The following is a 24,734-nucleotide window of genomic DNA, read 5'->3' as shown; positions in this document are numbered from 1 at the left end:
GCAGTGTATGCGCGTGAACATGAACAAGGCACATGGCAGGACGATATCAGAAGACATTTAGGCTAAAAACATGGTGTAAATAAGCCGTTTCGAGTAGAATTTGAATGTTGCAACACGTTTGAAGAATAGGTCACCATTTACTTCAAAGAGGTCTTTTTTATGAGGTTTGGGGCCTAAAGTAAACTAAAACACGGCCTGTGGTATATGAACTCACATTTTATTTTACAGCAGAGGCGGCAGCTTCACAAGTGTAACTTTCAACCATAAATTAAAGCAGTATTGGAGGAGGCCCTAAAATCTCTTACTCACATAAGACTGTCAATTGAGTAGTCACACCGTAGAATTACTTTCTTACATTTAGAATCCACAACTTCCCTTAAGTAAAAGTACAAAAGAATTGGAATAAAAATATACTTAAAGTAGCAAAAGTAAAAATCCTTTATTTGTAATTTGATTATAAATATTGTTGAATTTATGTGGAGGCCTTCATCACATGCTGCAGTTGGTAAAGGTCGGGGCTATTTTTAATCTCTTGCTCTACTGCTGAGTAGCTGATGAATCTCCACTATAGTCGACTGAAGGACACTGAATTGATTTGACATACAAGCAAGTAGCAGAATTACCTCAAAACTCTCCTCAGGTACAGTTCTACAGTCAAAAGTTGTACGAATGTGCCAAATTCTACAGAGTAGTGATTCATCTGTTCCTTTCACGATCTACGCAGGGGAGGGGGAGTGCTCGAAAAATATTGGACACATTTGCTATGTTGATCAACAGCGCCACCTAGCGTTTGTAGTTAGTTATTGCATGTACACTGAAAAAAAAAGTGTTGTCCACAAGAGATGATGAGAACAGCAGCAAATCAAATGTAGATACAGTTAAAAACATACAGGATACTCTAATGGTACAAGAGTGTTTACTTAAACAAACTAAGTACTTTCATTATGACATATTTTTCATTATAGTTCTCAAAGTCAGTTTTCAGACAAGAGGGAAATAGATTTTAGATCAGACAGCAAACCTCACTGACAATTTGTTAATCGTTATCATTTGAGTTTGCTTTGAAAAGTAGCGACGAAACGAACCTTACCGGATTTAACGTGCCGAAGAATCTGCAGAGCTGGAGATCAAGAAAAATGTTCAGCTGGCAAACGTCTCCCAGTGAGAGAATAACACATTTTCTCAGGGCTCTATGTTCTTTCTCTTGCTTTGAACACTGCTCCCTCTGTCCTGGTCGGGCTCACATGCTTGAGCCAGAGGGCCTCTCCTCTATTTTACACAGTAAACAGGAAGGAACCTTGCATGGAAGGTTCAGTTGCAATGACCTGGATATTGTGTTATTTAACAAGCAAAGCACAAATAATGACTTACTGTACTGTTTGGTCAGTCTCATGGCTTCTATTAACATGATTGATTAATTCAGGTGGAACCAACAAAGTGGGCAAAAAAGTGTTGGAAGTCTCTTTGATGTTATTTTCATGCCTTTTATATCTACTTACAGTAATAGTCCCACTTCACCCAAAATCAATTTATTTCAGTACAAAGAACATCATTGTGTCTCAGGGAGACGCGTCAGGAGCATCGGGCGACCCGGCTGGTAACAGAGTCATCACGCAAAGTGGGTCAGAAATACTATACAGCTGGAGTCATGGTAACGCATCCTCGGGGGCTAAGTGGTCACTTGTTCACCACAGCCCTGTGTATCCTAGCAACGACCTCAGGATTAGGCAAGAGTGCAGCGGCCTGGGCCAGCTGGGGCAGCAGTGTGGAGGTGGAGGTGCGCAGGTATTAAAAGAGGTCCTGGAAGCCTCGGAGATGAGCGACGACCTGAGGCGGGACACCCAGAGACCGCCCCAGTCCCCTCAACGCCTTCCTGTCGTCCGCAGAGTCGAGGAGCAGGGACAAGTCCTGGACTGAGTCATAGTCGAGCGTCTCGACACTGTCACCTGGACAGAGTCAGGATAAGTACAAGGAATCATGCATGAACTTAAGAAATGGTCCCTGCTGATAGAGGCCATTCAACAGGATGGTGCCTCCTACTTGGACACACAGAGGTTAAATTGAACGGCCCTTTTATAGTCCAAACGAATAACTGCTGTGTTTGCTTTGTCTTAATGAAAACATACACACCTTGAGCCTTCTCCCATATTGTATGCAGCTTTTGCTCCATCTGATGTTGACATAGAAAAGAAACAAGAATGTATCACTTTGAATGTATTTCATTTACACATAGTAATTCACATGAAGTAAAACTGAGTCGTTCCTACGCACAGCTTTTATGATATGCAAATTTGAAATGATGCTTAATTCTCTATGACTAATATTATAAAAAAATTAAACCTTCTGGATTTGAGAGTTGGCGTTAAATTAAATAATTAATTTTGGGATCTCATATGGATTTTGAATAAAGCATAAAGAGTTTTTAACGCCAACCGTGTATCTTATTTATGGGATAATGACAAAGAAAGGAGCATCCACTGTAAATCTGATTTTGTTCCTATTCCTGCCATGACCCTGACAATAAGTTATATATGTCCTGTGTATTTCACCTCTTCTGTGGAGAAGCAGCTGCTTTTCTGCTCCTCCTGTGTGATGTTCTCTGTCTTTTGACCGGAGGGCTTGATGTTGGTGGTGACATTAATCACAATAGAAGTTGGATGCGCCTCATTCCCATGGTTCAGTGAGGTCAGGCCTCTGGGAACAGATGCCATTTATGTAAATAATTAGTTATGGTCTGGTTGAAGGAGTAATAATTCAGTAAGTGCTATTTGCAGAGAACCTTGAAAGAAACTCGTCTCTGAGTGTTTTTGCTGTTCCCTCAAAGTTACGTACTGAAGATCTGCTGCAGACAACAGTCCCTCAGGTCCAGGCCAAAACTCTGGAATCTGCTCTGGATGTAGCAACAAGTTCATATGAGGCACATTTAGCAAACAGAAGTCAGATTGGAGAGACGGAGAAGAAACATCAAACAGAATGCGTCTAACTCACTGAATCTCTCGGCAGTCAGGAGGAAAGCCCAAAGCAGCAGAGCAATGAGGAAAACAGAGGAAGCTGTTGCTGAACCAATCAGGATCACTGAAATGTCTTCTTCCTTTTCTCCTGGATTGAACAAAAAAATCTGTCAAGTCAAACTGAGAACAATGAAGTAATGAAAATCCACAGGCTCACTCACTCTTATTCAGGTTCTTTGTAATTTGAAAAGTGACGTCACTGTCTTATCAGAGAATAACACTTGTAAATCTTCATTTACAACATGTCGCCATAAAACTCTTCATACAACATTATTAACATAGTTGTCTACACCGTTGTGCAGTCACTGGTTTATCACTGGATCTTACCTGCTTTCGAGCTCTGAGCTGTGGAAAGCAAACACTCTTTATGGACTGTGTTATGGCTGTGACACGGCACACAGGACGGCTCCATTTCCCCAGTCACACTCCTGAGTTCATAATACCTGCATGCACAACCCCAGTTTTACATAAAGATGAATGCCATGTATCAGATGATGGATGATTGCAGTGTGGGGGTGTACCTCACCTCTGGAGGCAGTGGCCACACAGGGCATCACTGCTTGGGGAGCAGGCCGTGTTCTCCAGGCGGCTCAGCAGACTGCAGGTATCGGAGCTGAACTTCCCTTCTTCACACGGCGCACAGGCTCCTCCACCATCGTCTCCAAATCCACAGTCCTGAGAGGGAGGCACAGTGCAGAGGCAGAAAAGAAAAGAAAGTGAAAAAGAAAAAGTTGCCGACCACTGTGATGTGTTAAGTTACCTCTGAGAGCTGTTCTCCAGCTCCACATACAGGACACTCAACACATGTGCCATTAGGGTTTAGGAACTTTGTCTGATCACAGCTGAGCTCAGACTGCACCTGCACACTCTGAACCTGAGGAAGTACACATGTACACAGGGAAAATAAAATGCTGACTTCAAAATTTTGTAAAATCACTTGTTGGTAAGAAAAAAAAAATATTTTCTAGAAATCTGTATTTCTTAAAACAAGTGAAACTGCAGTTATTTCATTTAAATCAGCTTCTTTTAAAATTTCCTCCAAATGAGTGTCTATAGATTAAAGAAAAAATACTTTAAACAAGTTAATTTGCATTGAAAACAAGTTGAGAATTACTTACAAAAATGTTGGATTAACTATTTTGAAAATGCTGTAATACTTTAAGTACAAGTGATGATCCAAAAATACTCAATAATTGTATCCTCTCCATAATTGATCATATTTTACCAAACTTAACATATTCTGAAGTTGTATAGACTTACCATAACCAGAGCAACATAGAGACACAACCCCACTGGAGAAATGTCCTTTTCTACTCTGAAACTGTAATCCTAAAAAAGTATGTGTTCTCGTTTGAATGCAATCTTAAAAGTTTTATCATAAACAATACATAGATAGCTAATATCAAAACCTAAAAGTGACAAAAACCTATTTGATAAGTTTCAAATCTGTAAAAGCAGTGCATCCTTCACAGCGTGCCTCCCTCCATGCTGCTCCTCATTCAGCAGAGGCAGACAAAAGTGGGAGAGATCTTTGGGAATCCCCCTCATTGTACATCACATGTGACGCAAGAGAGGTTCCCAACCATGACACTCAGGTCCCCCCCCCACCTGGGCACCTCACGTCACACCTGGTCTTCTTACGTTACCTCTGGGGAACCCGCTTGTTTTGGCCGCAGCTCCTGCAGACATGGAGGGAAGGAGGAGGAGGAGGAGGAGGGAAGGGTATTCAAATACATGAATGAGAGCCTTGTTAAGAAAGCTGTTTCCAACAAGGATATTTTGTGTGAGTGAAACAAAGTCACTTATCTATTATTTTGTCCTCTTGCTGACTCCACTGAGGAGAGACAAGCTGAAGGTGACTAGCTGCGAATCATTAAACGGCTCCCAAAGTGCAGCCAGGCTGCTTCAATATCGCGTTTTACCACTTTGTGGTAGCATGGAGCCATAAAACATCCTGTCTTCCCTTGTTGAAGGATTTCAACGCCCTGACAGGATATTGCTGGTTTAAAAAAGGTTGAGATATTGACATACATCGGTTGTTTGAATTGTGAAGGCTCAAAGGAAGGCTGCACTGTGGACTTATACCTTATACCTTTCACAGACATGGTCATAGTGTATCTCACACAGGGAAGTAAATTAGATCTGTTTGAACTCTTATCACCTGTAAAAAACAAGAGCAGTGGAAGAACATAGTTTCTAGTTTTATTGTCATGTGTAAGTTAACACAGGGTGAACAGTACAATGGAAAAGTGTTGGACGAGAAGGAAATGTCAGCTCGGCGGCGCATTTAGAGCAATGATTAAATCCAATTAAAACAATTTGTATATTTAAATTACATACATTCAAGGATGCAAGTGTCGAAACCAAAGTGACAAGTGTAAACTGTATAGGAATATGTAAGTCTTCGTACATTTTCTGCATTACTGGCACGTTACTCTGTTTAAAGAATATTTACACACTCACGCAAACCAAGAAAGACTTTTGTCATAAGCAGCATTTAAATAAGCATTGTTTTGTGTCTACTGCTGTAATATTAATGAAAACAAATTCTCAGAGACATCCATCCCCACGCAGAAGGAATCTAAAAGAAGAAGCTCTGACAACGGCCCCCGAACCTAAAGCTTGTCATGTCTTATTACATCTGTGTCCTCAACATCTACACAAACTAGGGTGTGTGTCAAAGCCGGACTATTTCTCAACGACCCTAAGCTCTTGTCTTTGAACTTTAAGCCTCAGGAGGATAATTATTCATTCAAACTCTCGCTGAGCCGCTGAACCTGCAGCACCACAACCAGGTGATTTCACACTGAGCACAAAACTCTTCAATGTGTGAACCGGAGAGATCTTGAGATTCACTTTTGCAAAGGGTTTCACAAAGTCATGGTTTTAGTGTTATCGCCTGTGTTGGTTATGTTTATTGCCAGTGATTAATGAGTAACTCTAGCAAGAGGGCGTGGAGGTCTTCTTATAGAGAAATGAATTGACACCGCTCAGCAGACTCATTGCTCGGGCAGCTTTGTGTGAACTGATTTTGATCGATTGATTCATTTCTTACTGAATATCTTATATTTTGGATTTGACCAAAGCAGGGAGGAAGCATGGTAAGTCTCACTTTTTTATTTAGCCACACAGATTCCTTCAACGTAGTGAATCATAATGAAAACATCTGTTTATTTATTCTCACCTTTCAGCAGATGACCAGCTGACTGACACTGAAAACCCGGAGGTTTTTTAAGTTGCAGTCATGGACTCCAGGTCTCCACTGACCGTCTGTCTGTACATACAGCTGTCAGTGGTTCTTCTGGGTTCTAGTAAGATTTCTGAGCATTTCAATGATTTCTAAAGAGCTTGATAATGTTTAAAGTTGTAGAAAATATTACAGAGAATGAATACAAACCATATCCTCTGAAATATTCTGTCCTTTTATTCTGTTTTTGTTGTTTTTTAATTATTAAAATCTTGATATCTAATTGAGTTCTACGTGAGATTAGACTTCACACATTTAAGATTTGACTGTGATCTCATATTGAGTTCTTAAAAAAAAATAACAGTAGTTTAAACCTTTCTGTTTCTTTTCTACATGACAAGCTGCCTCTGCCACTACCAGCCTGTGGGGTAAGAAAGTGCAATTCAGCGGTCGTCCTTGCACGTGGCAGCTACAGCCAGGTGTCGTGGTGCCGTCCCTCGAGGAGCTGAGTGTGTGCCTGCTCTTACGCCGCAACGTTGCAACCGAGTGGACAGGGTTTGTGTACAAAGCGCGGGGAGGTAAAAGAATAGAGCTGGGACTCGGGGGCTCAGGTCCACAGCTGACAGTGTGGCTGTTCGGAGAGAAAAAGCCTCTGGTCTGGGAACTGAAAGTCAAAGAATGGTACTCTGTGTGTCTCACCTGGTCGGGCAGAGCTCGGAGGCTGAGGACCTACATTAATGGAACCCTTCTGCATGAGGCCCCTGTGAATCCTGACCTACCCCAACAGCTGGGCCCAAACGGCACACTCACTCTGGGGGTTTCTCATAATGTGAATACAAACGGGGAGGTTCAGCCAGAGAGCGGGAACAACCTACTGGGGGAGATCGGTCTGTTCAGGATCTGGTCCAGAGAATGGAGTGCTGAGGAGCTGAGGAAGCAGAGCTGTGCAGATGGAGACGTGGTGAGATGGGACCAGCGGCAGTGGAAACACAAATGCCCTCCTGTGCCTGACAACAGCCTAAACTGTGGTAATTACAGTGGGAACTATTTCTGTTGCATTGCATGGTTGTCCAGTTCAAACTTCCCTGGAATTAAAGGTTCAGTGTGTAGAATTTAGTGACATCTAGTGGTGAAGTTGCATGTTGCAGCCTCACCTCACCCTCCCTTCCAAACATGAAATAGAACCTGTGGTAGTCTTCAGTTGTCTTAAAAACGTAAAAGGTGTTTAGTTTGTCCAGTCTGGGCTACTGTAAAAAACATGGTGGCCTCCATAGAGAGGACCCGCCCCTGATGTAAATATAAAGTATTTAAATATAAAGGGCCCATTCTAGTGAAAAGAAAACAACAAATTGTACAATTTAGATGAAACACACGAGTATAAACATCATTAGGATTATTTTATTTTATATTTTATATTTTGCAGAAAGATCCCTTTCACCCAAATCTGACACACTGAACCTTTAAGAAATCTATTGCTCCCAAAATGTCTTCAATTATTCACAAACCAAAGCATTTTGCTGTGTGAGTTTAATGAGTGTGCAGATATTTAGACATTCAGGAACTACACGGTCAAAGGAAAGGTACAGCACATCTTCCAGAGTTCAGCAATACCTTGTTTGAAAAAGCTGTCGATTATACTTGATTGATTAACATTTTCCTTTGCAACTGTTCCTCATTTTCTTTTTCTTTTTTGTTTAGCATGGTCTCTCTTCAAAATCCAAATGTGGACATATATTGTTCACGCCGCGGAGCCTGGGAACTGTGTTGTCTCCCCGGAGGGAGTCACAAGAGGCTGGGTACGATGATAATTTGTTGAATATGCCAATGAGATTTCAACAGTTAGATTTGCCTTTCAGAATAATGTACCTGTTGTCACCTCTCATCAGCTGGAGAGCATTTTCCCTCACACCATTTCTGTCCACGACATCTCCGTGTCATCCCCAAGGTAAAACCATTCTCTTAAAACTCAAATTACAAAGTACTTGTAAACGTAAATCCTTCCCACCACTTTGAACAGAGGTGTGAGGTGCAAAGGTGACCGTTGCATTTCAAGGCTGAACGTAGTGTATATTCTGAACATGACTGTAATTTCTGTTATCTGTGCTCCCGTACAGCCGCAGCTGCCCCGTGGTTAATGATTCTGCAGCTCTGCATGTGCGACAGCCTCAGGTACAGTCTCGTGAACAGTCCTCAGTTTGATTTTCCATGGAAGCAATATCCTCAATTAAGTTAGCTGATTAGAGAACAGAATAATTAGAGAACAGTATAATTCAATATTAAAAAAGAAGAGATTGTTATTATCTGCATCAAGTGAATTTTTTTTAATTTTTAGCTGGCAGGATTATGACGGATTACCATAAAACTTGGTGGACATTTGGCGGGTCAGGGAGGAATCCATAACATTTCGGTGTGGATCATTGCGAGACATCGTTTTTCCACATTTTCTATGATATATATTTGTATTCATGAAATTTGTCGCAGATCCAAATATAAATCTAGTCAACTTAAATATGGTTTGACAAGGGGACTGTTGGGCCTTGGTGGAGGTTTGTGCTCTGCTGAGTGTTATTCTACTTTTCTAAGTGAATGAATTTCGTATGAGAACATTGATGTGAGCTGAACGGCAGGTGGTTGTGAATCATAATAAAAACAACCAGGTGTAATTGAATGAGTAACCTTTTAATGAAGAGACGTCTGTTTCCAGGGATCAACAGCGTCACCAGTCTCCCTCTGTGACAAGTGGTGAGAAGAAATCAACACCTACAAAAAAACGAAGTTCACGATCATTGCACTGTTAACATGTAGATTTAGCTTGTGTTCTTGTGTTCTACCCCCAGTTTCCGCTGTGAAGTCAATGTGAATGTGAATCCTGCCGCCAACGTAGAAGCAGTTCAGGCGTACATTCCTGCTCTGCTGAGTTTGACCTCCTCTTACAGCTTCCTCAATCTGTCAGCTGACCCTAACAGCATCATGGTACTTCCTGTGGGTACGTACAGTCTGTGCAGCACATTTCAGTATCACATACAAAATACGCCCACTGTTGTGTTTTGTGGATTACGTCCATCAAAGATTACCCGAACACGCATTTGTATAGTTATTGTCAAGTGACTGAAATAAACATTGTGTAGCTGCACTAATGAAAACAAGGAGTGAGGTCAAGCCAGAGAGCACATTTCTGAGTGAAGGGTCTAAAAGTATCTAATAGAAGATAAGAAATTCATGATATCTCATTATTGCACAATTTAAATCACTTCATTTTCTTAATTCACTATTTTCAATCTAGATTTTTAGTTGAATGTTTTTTCTTTAAACTTTTGTAATTCATGATTTCATGTGTTTCTTCCAGAGTCGTTCCCTGTAGTAACAGAACCACCGACAGCTGTCACTACTACTGCATCTACATCAGGTGAGCGTGCGAGAAAGAATACGTTTATCTACAGCGACAGCAGTAACTTTCCTTTTTAAAATAAGGTGCAGCCAAGTGTGAAAGACATTCTGTCCGTGCTGTTCTTTTCTTGTAATTCATGTCATTTATTTCTCAGAAACGGTTCCAACTCAAGGTCGACCTGCTGGTCCCGCTAACGTGTCGACGACAGGGGATCCTTCAGATTGCAATTTGAGTGCCTGTCAGTTTATCAAGAAACTCTGATGAAACATACGGGTTCATGCAGCTTCTTCACTCCTGTTTCTGCTTCACTCTCACATCTTAGCTGTCTCACAGTGGAGGACATTCCTCAAATCATGGCAGAGGAGCAGCATTAAAACAACAAATAACTAAAAACACAATAAGACAACTGAAGATGTTTAAAGTGCTGGTAACACACACAGAAATCAAAGAGTTAATTTTTATAATCAGCAGCAGTAAGAGGCTTCGCTGACTTCGATACATCTTTTCTTTGAGTATTTTACTCTCTTTTTTCACATTTCTCTTTTTTAATGATTGTGCTATACAAACAAGTTCTGACTGATTGACTGATTGACTGATTGACTGATTGACTGATGGACTGATGGATTGATTGATTGATTGATTGATTGTTTGATTGATTGATTGATTGATTTAACTGCTAATCTAGTCAATAGAATATAAAGATGGACAACATGACAGCTCCCCGAAAAGTAAAGCCAAAGGGTCTTGATCGCCTCCTAGTGGCATTCTGCAGTATAGGTCATAAACCCTGCCTTTGCCATGTTAGTGGATGGGACATGGACCAAATTAAGTACACGTCAAATAAACCTTTTTTTTCAAGAATGATTTCTGCCATTGTTGGTAGCTGTTATCACACCGATGTTTGTTCAATGTTTATTTATAATTTAATGCAATGAAAACAAGGTCAAACATCATGACTGACAGCTGAAAATGACTCACAAGTGGTCGAGTATCGTCGGAACCTCTGTACCACGGCTCGAATGACCGATCACTACTGGGATAGGGGCAGGAAGTGGAGATGTGTCGTCCAGTTTTATATACAGTCTGCGCTCTAGACGCATATTCAGAATCAAAAGTGTTTATTTCACACATCATACAATTAGAAAACTTCAGTCAATGCAACCCTAACAGCCATAACCACATCTCTGGTTTTAGAAATGTTCTCTCCCAGAAAACCCCGACCGCATGGCCTGGGGTTTGCTCATTTTACGATTCTGTTAATTTTAAGAATAAACAGTAACAGGAATTGGTCACGACCCTGTGGGGAGTCTGCACAGCACAAACAGATTTGTTGTTCCATAAATAGAGTTTGATTCAGAGTTGTTCTTTGAATTGTGTCATTATATGACATAGACCGTTTCATCCCTGCAGTTGGACCGGATACGTTCTTCAGAGTTAATATGACGTTACAGATGATTGGTGGCCCCACGAATCCAAAGGTTATCATTAAGAAATGGGTAAGAGACAGTGACTCACACTATTATCACCAAACAAATTGTGTTCACTGAATTGTTGTCTTCTGGGATAAGGTGAAAGAATCACTGGAGGTGAATGGCACCATGATTGTACTGAATCTCGTCATAAAGGAGAAAGTCGGCCGGTGGGTTGATTCAATTATTGTTGCATAGCAAACATCCTGTTTTTGATATTTCTAATTTGAAAGCTCTGATTTGTTATATATTAATCTGTATTATTCAATAGGAACATGGACCAAGAGAATAAACTGACAGTGAGTATGTTGTTCAACATCAATATGTAAAGACAATATAAGTGCACGTTATTTTTAGAGTTTTGGTTAATCCTAGGAATAATATCTCACACTGCTTTAAAGAATGATAATTACTATTCTTCATCTCTCTGGTTTCTGTTTTTAGATTTCCTATCAACGACAAAAACAGTAGGTGACTGAAAATAGAAAATTATTATTTTAAAAGCTACCTGCACTGCCTGTTTGACATTACTGCATTGTCAATTTAATTTGTTTTCCATTCAGAATTAATTAAAGCACTGTGGTTGTCAGCAGCACTAACTGTGTGTTTCATTAACAGATATTACGGCGCCTTCCATGTTCAGGAATACAAAATCAACTGTGTTGCTGAAATCATAACTTTCATTAATTCTGCACTGACGTCGAAGCACGAAAATGGCTCCGTTATTATTGAAGCCGTGGACGTGGCGATAAAGCAAATATGTAAGATGGATTTCTAACTCACATGAAAAGAGAAAGTTTAAATTCGACAACTTGAAGTATATATGTTTTGTTTTTTTTGTCAGTGCCAGAAAACTGTTTAGAAGAAACCAGAGTAACGATCTATGGAGAATATATTTGGCCTGAAGCATTTCCACAAGAACAACAAGAGATGGGCTGCAGAAAGCCTCAATCAAAAAGAGCTCACAGGCTTTGGTAAGACTTCACCAATTTCCTTTTACACAGCAGATTTGACCAGAGACGATGAAAACGTAATTGTCCCATTATAAAACGATGACCTAAAGACAACACGAAAATCAATCCAAACACATCTTTATTAGCAGAGCTTATCACGCTGTACAAAATGATTGAATGTTTTATTGTTTGACAGTATTACGTAATGTCGGCCAAATATTAATAAAGCATATCCTGGTTTATAGTTGAGATGGTGAGGAATCATATTAAGGGCTTTATTCTCACTAGCATGAGGCTGAATCGTCTGATCCGATCAAATATGGGGAGAAGGTGTCTTTTCGAACTCCTCGACAGTATTTACTCGTTCGGATCTTTTGTCCCTCTTTGTCAAAACTGTCACTCTGTTTCCATGGAGACAGCCCAGCCAGACAAGACGTTCCCCTTGATTACGACGTCCTGTTCCACGCGGCCCTCCCACTCTGCACACAAGCTCTCATACCCCACACACACTGAAGGATCCATGCCAGCCGCCTGCTCAGGCTGAAATCAATTTCCTACAAGTGAATTATTAGAGTAATGAAAGGCTTCAGCCTTCCTCACATCATCCCTGCACTATCGCTATCACTCAAGAGGCAATGTAATACAGATAACCGGGTTTATGGCTTATTACTGGAACACAGGGTTGATGTTAAATAAGGCAATAATCCACATTTGGTAGAAACGGGTGATGATCTTACAAGCAGAGGAACCAAACTCAAGATTTACTTTTTTATAATTGAAATATTAAAAAGAATGTCTCTGATTCTCTTCTGTTTTCAGCAAGTTAGACATTGAAACTGACATGACCAGCTGGGCTAGGCCTGATATGAAGAACTGCAAGCAACTTGTGACCATGTCAGACCTTTTCAATATCACGGTCACCACTGGTAAGAGTATCACACACAGTCTGGTTCACTGCCTTTGTTTGTATACAAAAATAATTAATTGCAATTACAGGAAAAGTTAAACCATAAATGTTTTTATTGTTTTGTAGATAACGCTGCTGAGGTGGTGGACATTGTTCAGGACCTGGTGGACGTTCAGTTAAGTAACAGCTCCGTGCTCTCATCCTTCGAGCTGGATTCCGTGGTGGGGAAGCTCAATGAAGTGGTTGATATCAGCGTCATCAAACCTGCTGTTGGTGCTGATATAGTCACTGTCATCGCTGTTATCCTGCTCTCTGAAACCAACGTCACACCAGTGGCTACAACGTAAGCAAAGAGGGAAGTGGGCATCTGGTTAATCTCAGTAAATATGAACAAAACGTGTGCACCCTTGTGCAAGATTGTTAATCTGTCTCTCTTTCCGTCAAAGAGTCCTCAAACTGACGGACAGAATGGCAAACAATATGTATTTCAGTGGTAAATCTGTGAGTGTCACCGCTCCCTCACTGGCACTTTCCATGGTCAACGTAGCTGCAGATGGATTCAAGGGCCTCACCTTCGGTGTGTCCTCAGTTTCATCTCTCCTGGATCTGAAGGTAGAAAATCATAAATGTGATGTAATGAGGAATCCCAATTTTACAAAATCAGCTGGTTTGTGACCTGCAAGAGCTGAAAAGAAATATTGTTTTGATCAAACAATGGTTCAACAAATAATACATTCAGCTTGAATAGTAAATGCCATGTAGGCTAATAATTCACAAATACAATATTATTATCTGTACTATTATTTTTTGTTTTTCAGACTTTTGTCAACTGGAATTTCGTGAGTGAACCACTTCCAGACACCGATGCAACCATCTCTCTGCCCTCTGAGCTCAACAACTGTTTCACCAGAAACACAACTCGTGTTCAGTTTCAGTTCCATGGAACACCGGAGCTTTTTCAGGTACTCTCATTACACTCCTCTCTATTTGTCATTTTGTTTATATTGTTTTTTTTTTCTTTTTTACTTTCTCTTTCTTCATAAAGAAACTGAGGAAACTGCAGTAGCCTGTTGTATGCAGGCCACTTAATGCAAGAATACAACTGTGATATTCTTAAGAGATAAATTATTTTGTTGATAAGAATGTTGATACCGCCGTCATATCTGTAGGATGTAAATGAAGCTGTAGCCAGGTGACAGTTAGCTTAGCTTAGCATAAAGACTGGAGACGTGTGGGAAAAGCTACTGTGACTCTGTCTGATAACAAAATCCACATGACAGCACCGTTAAGCTCAATAATTGATACATTACCTCTAGTTTCTTTAGTCCTGTTCTAAAAAGTGAAGAAGAGCAGCTCGTGGTTTTACACTGGGTGATGTGGGTGTGACCTCCTGACCTCCTACATTTTACACATTTTGTTTGATTTAATTCAACGAAGCAGATTCAGTTGGGATTTGTTTCCAGTCTGGATGCAGAGTTAAGCTAACAGGTTGCCGCTGTATGTATTCATATTACATGTAATCGCAAATATCAAAGAGGGGAAACAATTCTTCTTATCAATCTCAGCTTGAAAGTGATTTAGCTTATTTTCACAAATTTTTTGTGTGAGAAACGACAGGAAAACCAATGTTGGATATTTGATATTTACAGTTAAACTTGTAACTTTCCCCACTTACACAAAAACAATCTTTGAATATGACAAATCTCTATCTGCCCCTCTGCAGCATATATCATTGACCAATGACCTCAGTGAAACTTTACACCCTCCACCAACTTGCTGTGATTTATAGCCGTGCCACAGTTAACGTAACCACTATTTGATTCCTACCAGGACACCACCAGCGCAACTCAGAGCAGGTGGACGTTGAACTCTTATATAGTATCTGCCAGCATCAATGACACTGACGTCAGCCACCTGAGTGATCGAGTGGTGGTGACGCTCAGCCATCACAAACCCAAACTGGTGAGAAATTACTCCATTTTCAGTTCGCCAGGGAAAAGACACATTGTGTGTTGTTTTAACTCCAAAGCCACCATCACTTCCTATTTCTCTTTTACAGCCCGAGGACAGGGTGCAGTGTATGTTTTGGGATTTCAGGAAGAATGGTGAGTTAGTCATCATTTATTGTCCAGTATATATCTTATATGTTTACAGTTGGATTTAGAGCCAACTTTCTATGTACCAGTGAGACCAAACAATCAAGGTCCATGTAGATGCCAGAGCCAATAAATGGAGTGTATCTTTGTGTGTGTGTGTGTGTGTGTGTGTGTGTGTGTGTGTGTGTGTCAGGTGGACTGGGTGGTTGGAACGGCAGTGGTTGTGAAACCCGGAGTATTTCTCCTCATCAGACCAGCTGTCTCTGCGATCACCTCACAAATTTCGCGGTGCTCCTGGTGAGTCGCTGATTTGCTTTTTATAAACTAATCCAGGAAACAAACAACAACAACATGAGGTGTTCAGTCTGGTTAGTGGCTCACTGCTGTGATGCAAGATGCTGACGTTACAGCTTTTAGATTCTACCACCAGCTCACATTTAGAAAAATTTAAATGTACAATGTGTCATTTTCTGCCACTAGTGGTCTGCAAGTGGTCTGTGATGTTGTGAAATACGCATGTTGTCATTGGAATTACCTTTGCCTGATTAGCTTTCCTTCGCTGTTTATCGTTGATCTGGTTTTTAACGGGTGGTTTATTGTCCGTAAAGGCCTCCTTCTCTCCAAAACATATAAACCAATTAATAATCTAATAGAAGCAGTTTCACGTTAAATATTGTCCCGGGGAGCTGATAGCCAAAGTGCTGCCAGGGATTGACTCACTTTTGGAGTCAGCCTCAAGTGGCCATTCAATGAACTGCAGTGTATTGGTATTGGCTTCAGTTGCCGCTTGCTGTTGACATTTGCTCAGCTTCCTTCTCTAATAACTTATGATGAAAACATATGGGAGGTTTTTATTAGGAGACGATTTAGCATGAGGTGTTCTATTCAAAACAAACAGAGCTCTGGATTCAATCCAGTAAAAACACTGAAAAGCGGAGCCATGCTGCTGCTAACACTGGCTTAGCTTGTTTCTCTGGTAACTTATGATCCACACATCTGATTACAAAAATCCCTCATTGTGAAATAAATAGTTAAAAATGATCAAGATTTAAAAAGTGTATTGTAAAAATGGGTTAAGGGTTGGCAGACAACCACAACACTGATTCAAAGGGGATATGACTAAGGATGGTGGAAATATTTGTGATAATTGAAGTGCATAACTCAACCAAATATATATAACATAAGTCTATGTTTTTTTTAGATTTTGATGCAGTGATGTTACGTATTAAACCTATAAACTTTGACCAATTCTGGCTTTAAATATAAGTTTTGCCCTGTTTGTATCTGGTGTTTCAGGATGTGTCCAGAACTCCCATCAGTGAGGCCAACAGCTACATTCTGACTCTGATTTCATATCTTGGATGTGGGATATCCTCCATCTTTCTGGGTATCACTCTACTCACCTACCTGGTGTTTGAGTGAGTCGCATACACTGACAGTATAAGAGGCATCGTGCATTCGCTACTTCAGTGATTCACTCTGTGGCATTTTAGAATTTGTTAATAAGCCTTAAAACACTATTACTTACTTGCACCATCCTTAAAAATATTGAGGTTTTTAGCGAGACTTCAGACTTGTCCTTGGTCCGTCTGTGTTTGTGTCCTCTCTCTCAACGTTTCCCGCTCACACTCTTTAGGAAGCTGCGTCGGGACTACCCGTCTAAGATCCTCATCAACCTGTCAGCTGCTCTGCTGGGGCTGAGCATGCTCTTCCTCCTGGACTCCTGGTTCTCATCCTTCTCCAGCTACGGCCTGTGCATCGCCACCGCTGCAACGCTGCACTACTTCCTGCTGGCCTCGTTCACCTGGATGGGCCTGGAGGCCGTAAACATGTACCTCGCCCTGGTCAAGGTCTTCAACATCTATGTTCCCTCATACATCCTCAAGTTCTGCGCTGTAGGATGGGGTAAGGCAGAACGCTGAGTACTCCTTACAGAAGAAAAGTTCAGGGTCTGTTGGCTTTGATTGGCTGTGTGGGTTCAGGACTGGATTTTAATTGGCTGGGGTTGATAAGACTTTGTTTAAGAAACCTGAGATTAGAGATTTATTTGCCAATCATCAAAATTTTAAGTATCCTAGAAAGAACTTAAATTTAGTATAGGATATATATAGAATAGGGTAAATAGTTATGTATCATTTCAAACCTTTACCCTGAATACTCTCTATATATGTTCAAGTCTACCTGTAGAACAATGTTTCTGTTTGAACGACACAAAGAACCAGATTACATAGTGTGTTACAGAAATGACACACAAATAAAGCACAAAAGTGGAGTTAGACATTATCCAGGACTTGTAGCTGTAGAAAACAAACAAAATCAAGAGCAGTTAAGTTCCAAAGTCAAAATTTCTTCAACAAATCAGCCAGTTATTCTAGTATCCAAAGCAAAGAATAAGAATATACAGTATACAAGCTTTATTTCTTTCACTATATACGATTGTGTTAAGTTTACTGTATGTTTGTTTGTGTGTCTTCACAGGTATCCCTCTGGTCATAGTCGGTCTGGTGCTGGCTATAGATAAAGACGCTTATGGCAACGTTGCGGCTGAACAGGCTTCGAGCACGCACCAGTCCACTGACCCATTGTAAGAACTGAGCAGCAGTGACCTTCATGTCTCAAATGATAGAAATTATGAGATTTCTTTGGTGCCTGATAAAATGTATGGAAGCAAAAAATGTACCAAGTCAAAGGAAAGCACTGTGAATGTGTTTATCCTCAAAGACAACCTAAAGTACGGTAACCCTGATGGACAAACTAAATGAATAAATAAATGGAAATAAAATTCAAAGCGATAAGAAACTAAGAGCAAACACAGAGAGTAAAACAAGTAAAAGCAATAAAACCATTTAAAAGAAGAGTGATTAAAAGCGCTGGTAAACAGGACTTTAGCTCGGATTTGAATGTTCCAGGGATATTGAGGAAAATCCATAAAAACAACAAACATACAAAAATAAAATGTAGTTGGTGACATTCATCCTAAATCCCAGTGTAAATGACATGGCCGCCTGTCCTCCTCCCTCCAGCTGCTGGCTGCAGGACGACGTCGTCTTCTATGTGACCGTGGTGGCATTTGTTCTCCTGATCCTGTTGGGCAACATCTCCGTGTTCGTCGTGGTTCTGATTCAGATCAGACAGATGAGAGCCAATAAGCCCTCAGCAAACAGCGTTGGCTCGCTGCCTGACCTGAGGGCGGTGGCCAGTCTCACCGTCCTCCTGGGCCTGACGTGGTCAATGGGCTTCTTCTCCTTTGGGCCGGGCCGAGTGGTCATGATGTACCTGTTCTCCATCTTGAACACTCTGCAGGGTAAATATCAGCTGTTGTTTAGTGTTTAGTGGTTATTAGTCACAAAGGAGTTGGTCACAAAGGAGTGTGTCATTTTCAACACGTGTGTAATTCTCTTAGTTCTCGCATGTATGTAATTTTGACTGCGTTCTAGACTCGGGGAGGTTTTAAAAATCCAATTTCTTCACATCATGTTGTTCACATGATTGTTTTGACATTTACCAGCGTACTTCACGTGCATTTACAGTTTATCACCTTGGTTTTAAAAAGATTTCACAACTAGTTTCTTCAATTCAATTCGCCATGTAATGATGGGTTTCTCGTTTCTTGACAAAATGTGAGTGCTGCAATAGCAATATAATGAAATTATTTAATCAAAAGAGCTTAGAGAAATAGAAAAAGAATAAAGAAAACATTACAATTCCTATCGTATAAGAAAAGCAGTGACAAATTGACAGAGGACTGTGTCCATTGTCTCTGCTCTTGTGTCCCAGGCTTCTTTATTTTCTTGTTCCACTGTGTGATGAAGGAGAACGTGAGGAAACAGTGGAGAATCCACTTGTGTTGCGGACGCTTCAGGCTCAGTGATTACTCAGGTACCTGCCGTAAAGCCACGTTTCTTCTTGTGGACATGCAGTGTCCCATGGTTCATGTCCTGATGTCCGCTCTTTTTCATGATCCTTCTTCTTCATCTCTCTTTTTTGCCCCCTGTGTCCAGACTGGAGCCGCTCTGCCACAGTGGGGGGCGGCCGCAAAAAGAACAATCTTATCAACTCAGTTGCTTCAGACAACACCTCCAGCATCAGGAAGGTCTCGGACTCCTCTACAGGCTCAGCACCACAGCACCACCAGGGGGCGTGAGCGGCCTCCGTATGAGACGTTCTGTGAAGCTCTCCTTCTCAAGGTCTGTTGTTCAGTGACTATCCAGTGGTTAAAAGATGAACTGCTCCATGTCTGTATCACTGAATAGCTAATAATTGAAAAAAAATATGTATGTAATGTAATAATTGTAAAGTAATTAGAAAATGTAACCTTGCATTTAAAGTTATAACAGTTTTCCAATGAAATTTAAAAGCATATTGTTGTAATTTGTAAGATATTAAATCATCTCTCTGTACAGTTGCTGTCATGTTTCAATGTTTTTTCAGTAAGTTTTTCTTTTTTCTTTTTTTCTTGTTTGTTCTGCTTCTACTTTTTCATTTGGGGATATTGTCTAATGCCACGATTCAGTTTTATTAACATATTTTTACATTTCCATTACTACTAATCTGCACAGTGACCAGACGAAAAATATAAATTTTACTTTTATTTTAGTCCAGACTAAATCTTTATTTGTTATCAATGATAAAAAAGCCACATTATTGTGTTTGATCTGTTATGATTGACACAAAATACAAAGTTTAGTCCTTTAAACAAGGAAACAAGATTTCATAAGTCAACCACGGAAGCCATGAAAATTGTAAGGAGGTCATTGGTTGTCAAAAAAAATGTTTTATGTCATAAGTACAATTGGTATAAACCTGTATTATCTAACATCTGAATCTGAAATAACATTAGTCTTATCTGCAATCATCTAATGAATCACCTCAAAGCTGCTCTTTGACTTCTTGTCACTGTGGCTGAGGAATGTTTTAATAAGCTGTCATTCAGTTTCTGGAGGAACTTGCCGGATGACATTCTGCTCATAGCCGTCTGCGTCTATGAAGCATCACACGCCCTGCCAGTCCAACACATCATGTACACTTGGAGGATCAGCGAGCGAAATGTTGTGTGTGTAGAGTAGAGGAAGAAAAGTACGGCAACAGCTGTCGCTTCTTCGAATCTTATCGATGACTCGGAAACCAGGTGATATTCCCTCCAACAACATTTGCTGCTGCTGCTGTTCACCTTCACTCTGATCCACCAGTTGATGCAAGGACTCAGTGTCTGGTCGTCTTCGGTCAAACATCAGGTCAGGTAAGAAATGCAAGTAACATGTGAATGATGCACTCTTTGGTTCTTTGCTCAAAAGTCAGGTTAGGAAGTTCATGGGGGCTTTATATAATATAATAATACATAAAAATTACTTTTATTTCACCATTTCTTTTAAATATACAGTATATTTCAAATTCAAAAAGATGATAAGATAATGACCCACTTTAAAAAACTGTGCAAACCGCTGCTCATCTTTCACAGAATACAAAAGAGCTTCATGCTAATGTTGACATCTCTATGCTCTTTGTACATATTTCCATTCATGTGAGTGTAAGATGTTACTATACTTAACAAATCTACTGAAATGAAAGGTGGACCTCACTGTCTGACTGGCTGAGTTTGTGTGAATTGTTTGGACACTTTATGGGAAGCAGGACAGTTAGAGACAGCCGGCTGTTCATGGCTTGAATCATCCAGGGCAAGTTAGGTTTCATGTGAAGATGAGGAGGAAATCTTCCCTCTTGAGTTTGACAGTACTCGTCAACAGCGATAGGTTTTGTCTCTGTGTTCAGTCCCAGCTGACCCATGGAGGACAGAACAGAAAGCCCGATGGCTGTGAAGGTGGAGGAGCATTCTCGGGGTGTCATCCTGACTTACTTCCAGGGCGACATCAACAGCATGGTGGACGCTCACTTCACCCGAGCCCTCAGTAGGGTCTGCAAGGCCAAGGCTCCGGTAGTGAAGACAAAAAAAATGAGGAAAAGTATCAAACTTGGTGAGCACATAACAGTGAGTGACAAACAAACAAGATGTTCGATTCTATTCAACTTCATGGCTTCTCTCTTCTTCTGCCCCCTGCAGAGAACACCAGCTCATGTCAGGGCAGGGCTGTTGACCCTTACACTGAGTCACAGGCCCCTCCTGCCGCGGGACGTCTCCTGACATTCAGCACCGCGGACGAAACTCCCCCCGGTTCGTGGCACTCGCTCACAGCCCGGCCAGGAGAGGGCTCAGGTCTGCCGCCCATTGCATACTCCCTGACCCCGCAAGGGTTGAGCCTAACTGGACAACAATACGCCACATCCCTGCTCAACCTGCTGCACAGTGACAGGGGTGAGATGGGACCCAGCATGGCCTCCAGCTCCAAGCCAGAGCTGCTGCCCAGCTGGACCGTGCCTCAGGGTTTCAGAGAGTCCGTGGACCCCGCTGTGGGATTTGAACCTGGTAAGCCTGCAGCCGCAGCATCGGACCTCAGATGGAGAAACTGATAAAGCAGTAATAATAATATAACTTGGTGCCAAGAATTGTGCAGTCCGAGAAAGGAACAAAATCAATAATGTATAGTAGGTAATGATTGGTTATTAAAAATGACTCTTAGATACGGGGCAGATGTTAGCATCTGATGATTACATCCCCCAGTATCACAGGTTGCGTAATGAAAGTGAAATTAATTAAAAGTGTTGTTTCAATCTTTTGCTGGAATTCAACTCCTTATCAGCTTCAGAGGCACATAACCAATGTTCCTTCTTTGAAGTGCATGCTTGTGTTTCTATGCTCCGGCAGTACACAACTGATAAGTAGCAAGTGCATTCTTACTGGGAAAGCATTAACAAATCACTTGAGTGACGGCAATTAAACTAAAATATCTTACTGGTCATCTTCAGAGCACATTCCTGTTCATTTGTTGCTCGTGCTGCATAAAGCAGACATGCTGCAGTACATCTTTACATAAAAGCAGTGATTATGTGCCATTATGCACCAGATTCAGAGTCAGTCAGTACGGAGGCACTTATGTAGGTCAAATCAGTGTGGACGTCTTTGGGAATTTCTTGTTAGGAATCTTTGAATTGACAGTAAGATCTGGACAACTTTCTTGTTCCTTTCCTTGTATCTGCACAGGAATTTCTTGCATCTTGTTCTGCTACTGTTTGAAAAAGATAACAACATATTAATTAGGCTGTAATTTTCAACAGTGTGGGTGATCGTGAGTTGTTTAGAAATGCTGGGATTTTGTCTCCTCTCTGTCAGAGCGTCGTCTGGACAAGAAGGACTTATACTGGTATTGAAGAGCGAGCGACTGGAGCAGCAGAGACAGTAACGTCTTCAACCACGCGACACTGAGTTACAACAGCTGGCTTACTCTTCAGTCGAGGAGCAGCCAGATGTGTTTTTGTCAAACAGACCTCGGAGTGTCATGGGAGAACTCACAAAGACGAAAGAAACAGCAGCACTTCCATTCCCTGGCTCGCTCTCTGCACTTCTCACGAAAATGAACTCAGTACCTCAGTATGTATTACCTGGAACAAGCCTTCTGGAAGGGAACACTCTCTGACAAACCTGTTCTTCAACTCTGTCATTCCTCTGGTAGATCTCGGAGCACTGTGTATGTTGTTTCTTCCTTTGCGGTGAAGTTGGACAAAGGGCATTCTCTTATATCTTATGTTAGTGGACCTACACCAGTAACTAGACCAGTATTACATTGTGAGACTTTTCAGTGTAAAAATATTGTTGTTAATATCGGTCTGCAGTTCACCTGGATGAGCTTTAGTTGTTAATATTTTTAGATATCCAAAAGGGGACAGTCATATAATCTTAATAAATAGTTTTCTGTAATTTTGTATCAAAAGTAAAGTAAAAGTATAAAAAAAAAAAAAATGTTAACACTGGACGGGAGACAACACAAATTGAAAAATAGTGGCATCTAGTGGCAGGTTGACACCATATTAAATATTCATGAAGCTACTGTCGCGTAAACTACCCAGCAGAGTGAAGAAGTCAAATTAGCTTCACCTCACACGACTACAGCATTAAACTAGCAATTATAAGTTAATGTAGCAATAATAATCGAAAAATAAGATAAAACTAAAAGACGTTTTTCTGCACAATCAATTATTTTACTTTAAATTTGTGAAGAAGATTTTACTGATAATACTTTTACTACAGTAAAACTCGTAAGTCAGGATTTTTATATGTAATTGGGTATTTTTATTGTGTCTTACTGCAACTTCTGCTTAAATTAAATGATTTGAATACATCTTCCACTCGTGCACATGATTTATTTTTACGTATTGATACTATGGACATTTAAGGTGGTAAATTCTTAATGAATACACAGATGAGACATTATGAAATAAAATGTCTTGTGAATAAATACAAATACTGGACAGTTAGCAAAGCACTTCTTGCAGCTTTTGTGTGTAAACATAACTTAACCAGTCTGTGATTCAAACCACGATTGTTCCATTAACTTAACGTTAATATTGTAACCCTGACGACAAAGGTCTGGTACCCTTGCCAGCAGTTGGGGCACAACTTCAGGAGATGCTCCAGTGGATCACATCAGAATGAAGCGAGGATTCGTGGGAAATTTCTATGGCACTGCAGTGCACATATTATTAAAACGTTAGTTAAAAAAAAAATTGGGTTCAAACTGTATAAAAACAACCAAACTGAAGAACAATCTTCATACAAGAGAAATAAAAAAATGATCCTGAATTGTGATGTTATCAAGCTGCTTCAGCTGTTACCGACAGAATCAACCAATCTATCAAATTGTGTTTGTACAGCCCCTATTCACAGAATCAGATTTTATCTCACAGGGCTTAACAAGGTGTGACATCCTCTGTTCTTCACCCTCGACTAGAGTGAGGAAAAACTCCCCAAAAAAAACACTTTAACAGGAGAACAAATGTTGAAACCTCAGAGAGCCACAAGTGAGGGATGGGATCCCTCTCCCAGGACGGACAGGGGTGCAACAGATTCCACGTGAAACAGAGCACGTCGACAATATAACATTATCGATAACATTCAAGACAGTGTATTAATGTTTAAAGTATTTATACAAAATGTGTGAAAGAAATGAGGGGAGCAGTAATGACACTTGTAATGTTTGAGGTATTACCAGTGATGCACACAATAATGAATCATGATTCATTCATTATTGTGAATCCACAGTAGCCAGAGCTGCGATCCTGAATCTGCAACGAAATCACGAAACAGTTAAGATAGTTTATATAAGAATCTGTTAACTTAAAGCTTTGTAAGAGAAGGGGGCTGCAAACAGAAGCACTGTTCTCTGGGTCTGTAACTGTCTTCTGCAAATACGAGTTTCTCATTCTCTTTGTCGACGGACATTCAGTCTGCGTGACCCTCATTTTTCTATATTTGAAAAATGCAGCTCCTTTAGCTTCACACCAGACAGCATCATCGAGATAACGCATTCCAAACAAAACAATCATGACACTGTCCTTGACTGTCTAAAAGGATTTCACAGACCTGAGGGGCCACGTCACCTCTGTTTGTTAAAATCATTCTTCATTGTAGCTGCTGGAAACTCGTGAAAGAAGAGGAAGAAGTGTGAAGAAAGGAAAGTTATCAAACGTATCACTGACAGTTTGAGAAATCACACAACTCGTAAAGCAAACAACTAAAACATCCAAAGATACAATAACCAATGTGTACAGGATGTGCGACAGATATAAAAATGAACTAGAGGGAGTAAAAATACTGTGTAAAGAGAACATCTG

The 24,734-nt window shown here is 40.6% G+C and overlaps 2 protein-coding genes across 2 annotated transcripts; both read left to right on the top strand.

Moving 5' to 3' along the window:
• The first annotated feature begins 5,747 nt into the window (after positions 1 to 5,747).
• Positions 5,748 to 19,398, top strand: adgrg4a (adhesion G protein-coupled receptor G4a). Its single transcript, XM_034598975.1, has 29 exons — positions 5,748 to 5,806; positions 6,248 to 6,322; positions 6,600 to 7,226; positions 7,897 to 7,994; positions 8,085 to 8,143; positions 8,313 to 8,367; positions 8,903 to 8,940; positions 9,036 to 9,184; positions 9,545 to 9,604; positions 9,741 to 9,824; positions 10,997 to 11,082; positions 11,155 to 11,225; positions 11,327 to 11,354; positions 11,500 to 11,522; positions 11,674 to 11,816; positions 11,900 to 12,029; positions 12,828 to 12,934; positions 13,042 to 13,258; positions 13,362 to 13,527; positions 13,734 to 13,877; positions 14,746 to 14,877; positions 14,975 to 15,020; positions 15,205 to 15,308; positions 16,308 to 16,429; positions 16,648 to 16,916; positions 17,490 to 17,595; positions 18,035 to 18,315; positions 18,789 to 18,890; positions 19,013 to 19,398. The coding sequence occupies exons 2-29, from the start codon at positions 6,256 to 6,258 to the stop codon at positions 19,153 to 19,155; spliced, it is 3,657 nt and encodes a 1,218-aa protein (XP_034454866.1). The 5' UTR covers positions 5,748 to 5,806; positions 6,248 to 6,255; the 3' UTR covers positions 19,156 to 19,398.
• A 595-nt stretch (positions 19,399 to 19,993) lies between these two features.
• Positions 19,994 to 23,404, top strand: vgll1 (vestigial like family member 1). Its single transcript, XM_034598685.1, has 4 exons — positions 19,994 to 20,250; positions 20,781 to 20,983; positions 21,070 to 21,432; positions 22,237 to 23,404. The coding sequence occupies exons 2-4, from the start codon at positions 20,794 to 20,796 to the stop codon at positions 22,272 to 22,274; spliced, it is 591 nt and encodes a 196-aa protein (XP_034454576.1). The 5' UTR covers positions 19,994 to 20,250; positions 20,781 to 20,793; the 3' UTR covers positions 22,275 to 23,404.
• The last annotated feature ends 1,330 nt before the right edge of the window (positions 23,405 to 24,734 follow it).

This window comes from Hippoglossus hippoglossus, chromosome 10, assembly GCF_009819705.1.
Source record: "Hippoglossus hippoglossus isolate fHipHip1 chromosome 10, fHipHip1.pri, whole genome shotgun sequence".
Lineage (NCBI taxonomy): Eukaryota > Metazoa > Chordata > Actinopteri > Pleuronectiformes > Pleuronectidae > Hippoglossus > Hippoglossus hippoglossus.
This window is presented reverse-complemented; position numbering and strand designations above follow the sequence as displayed.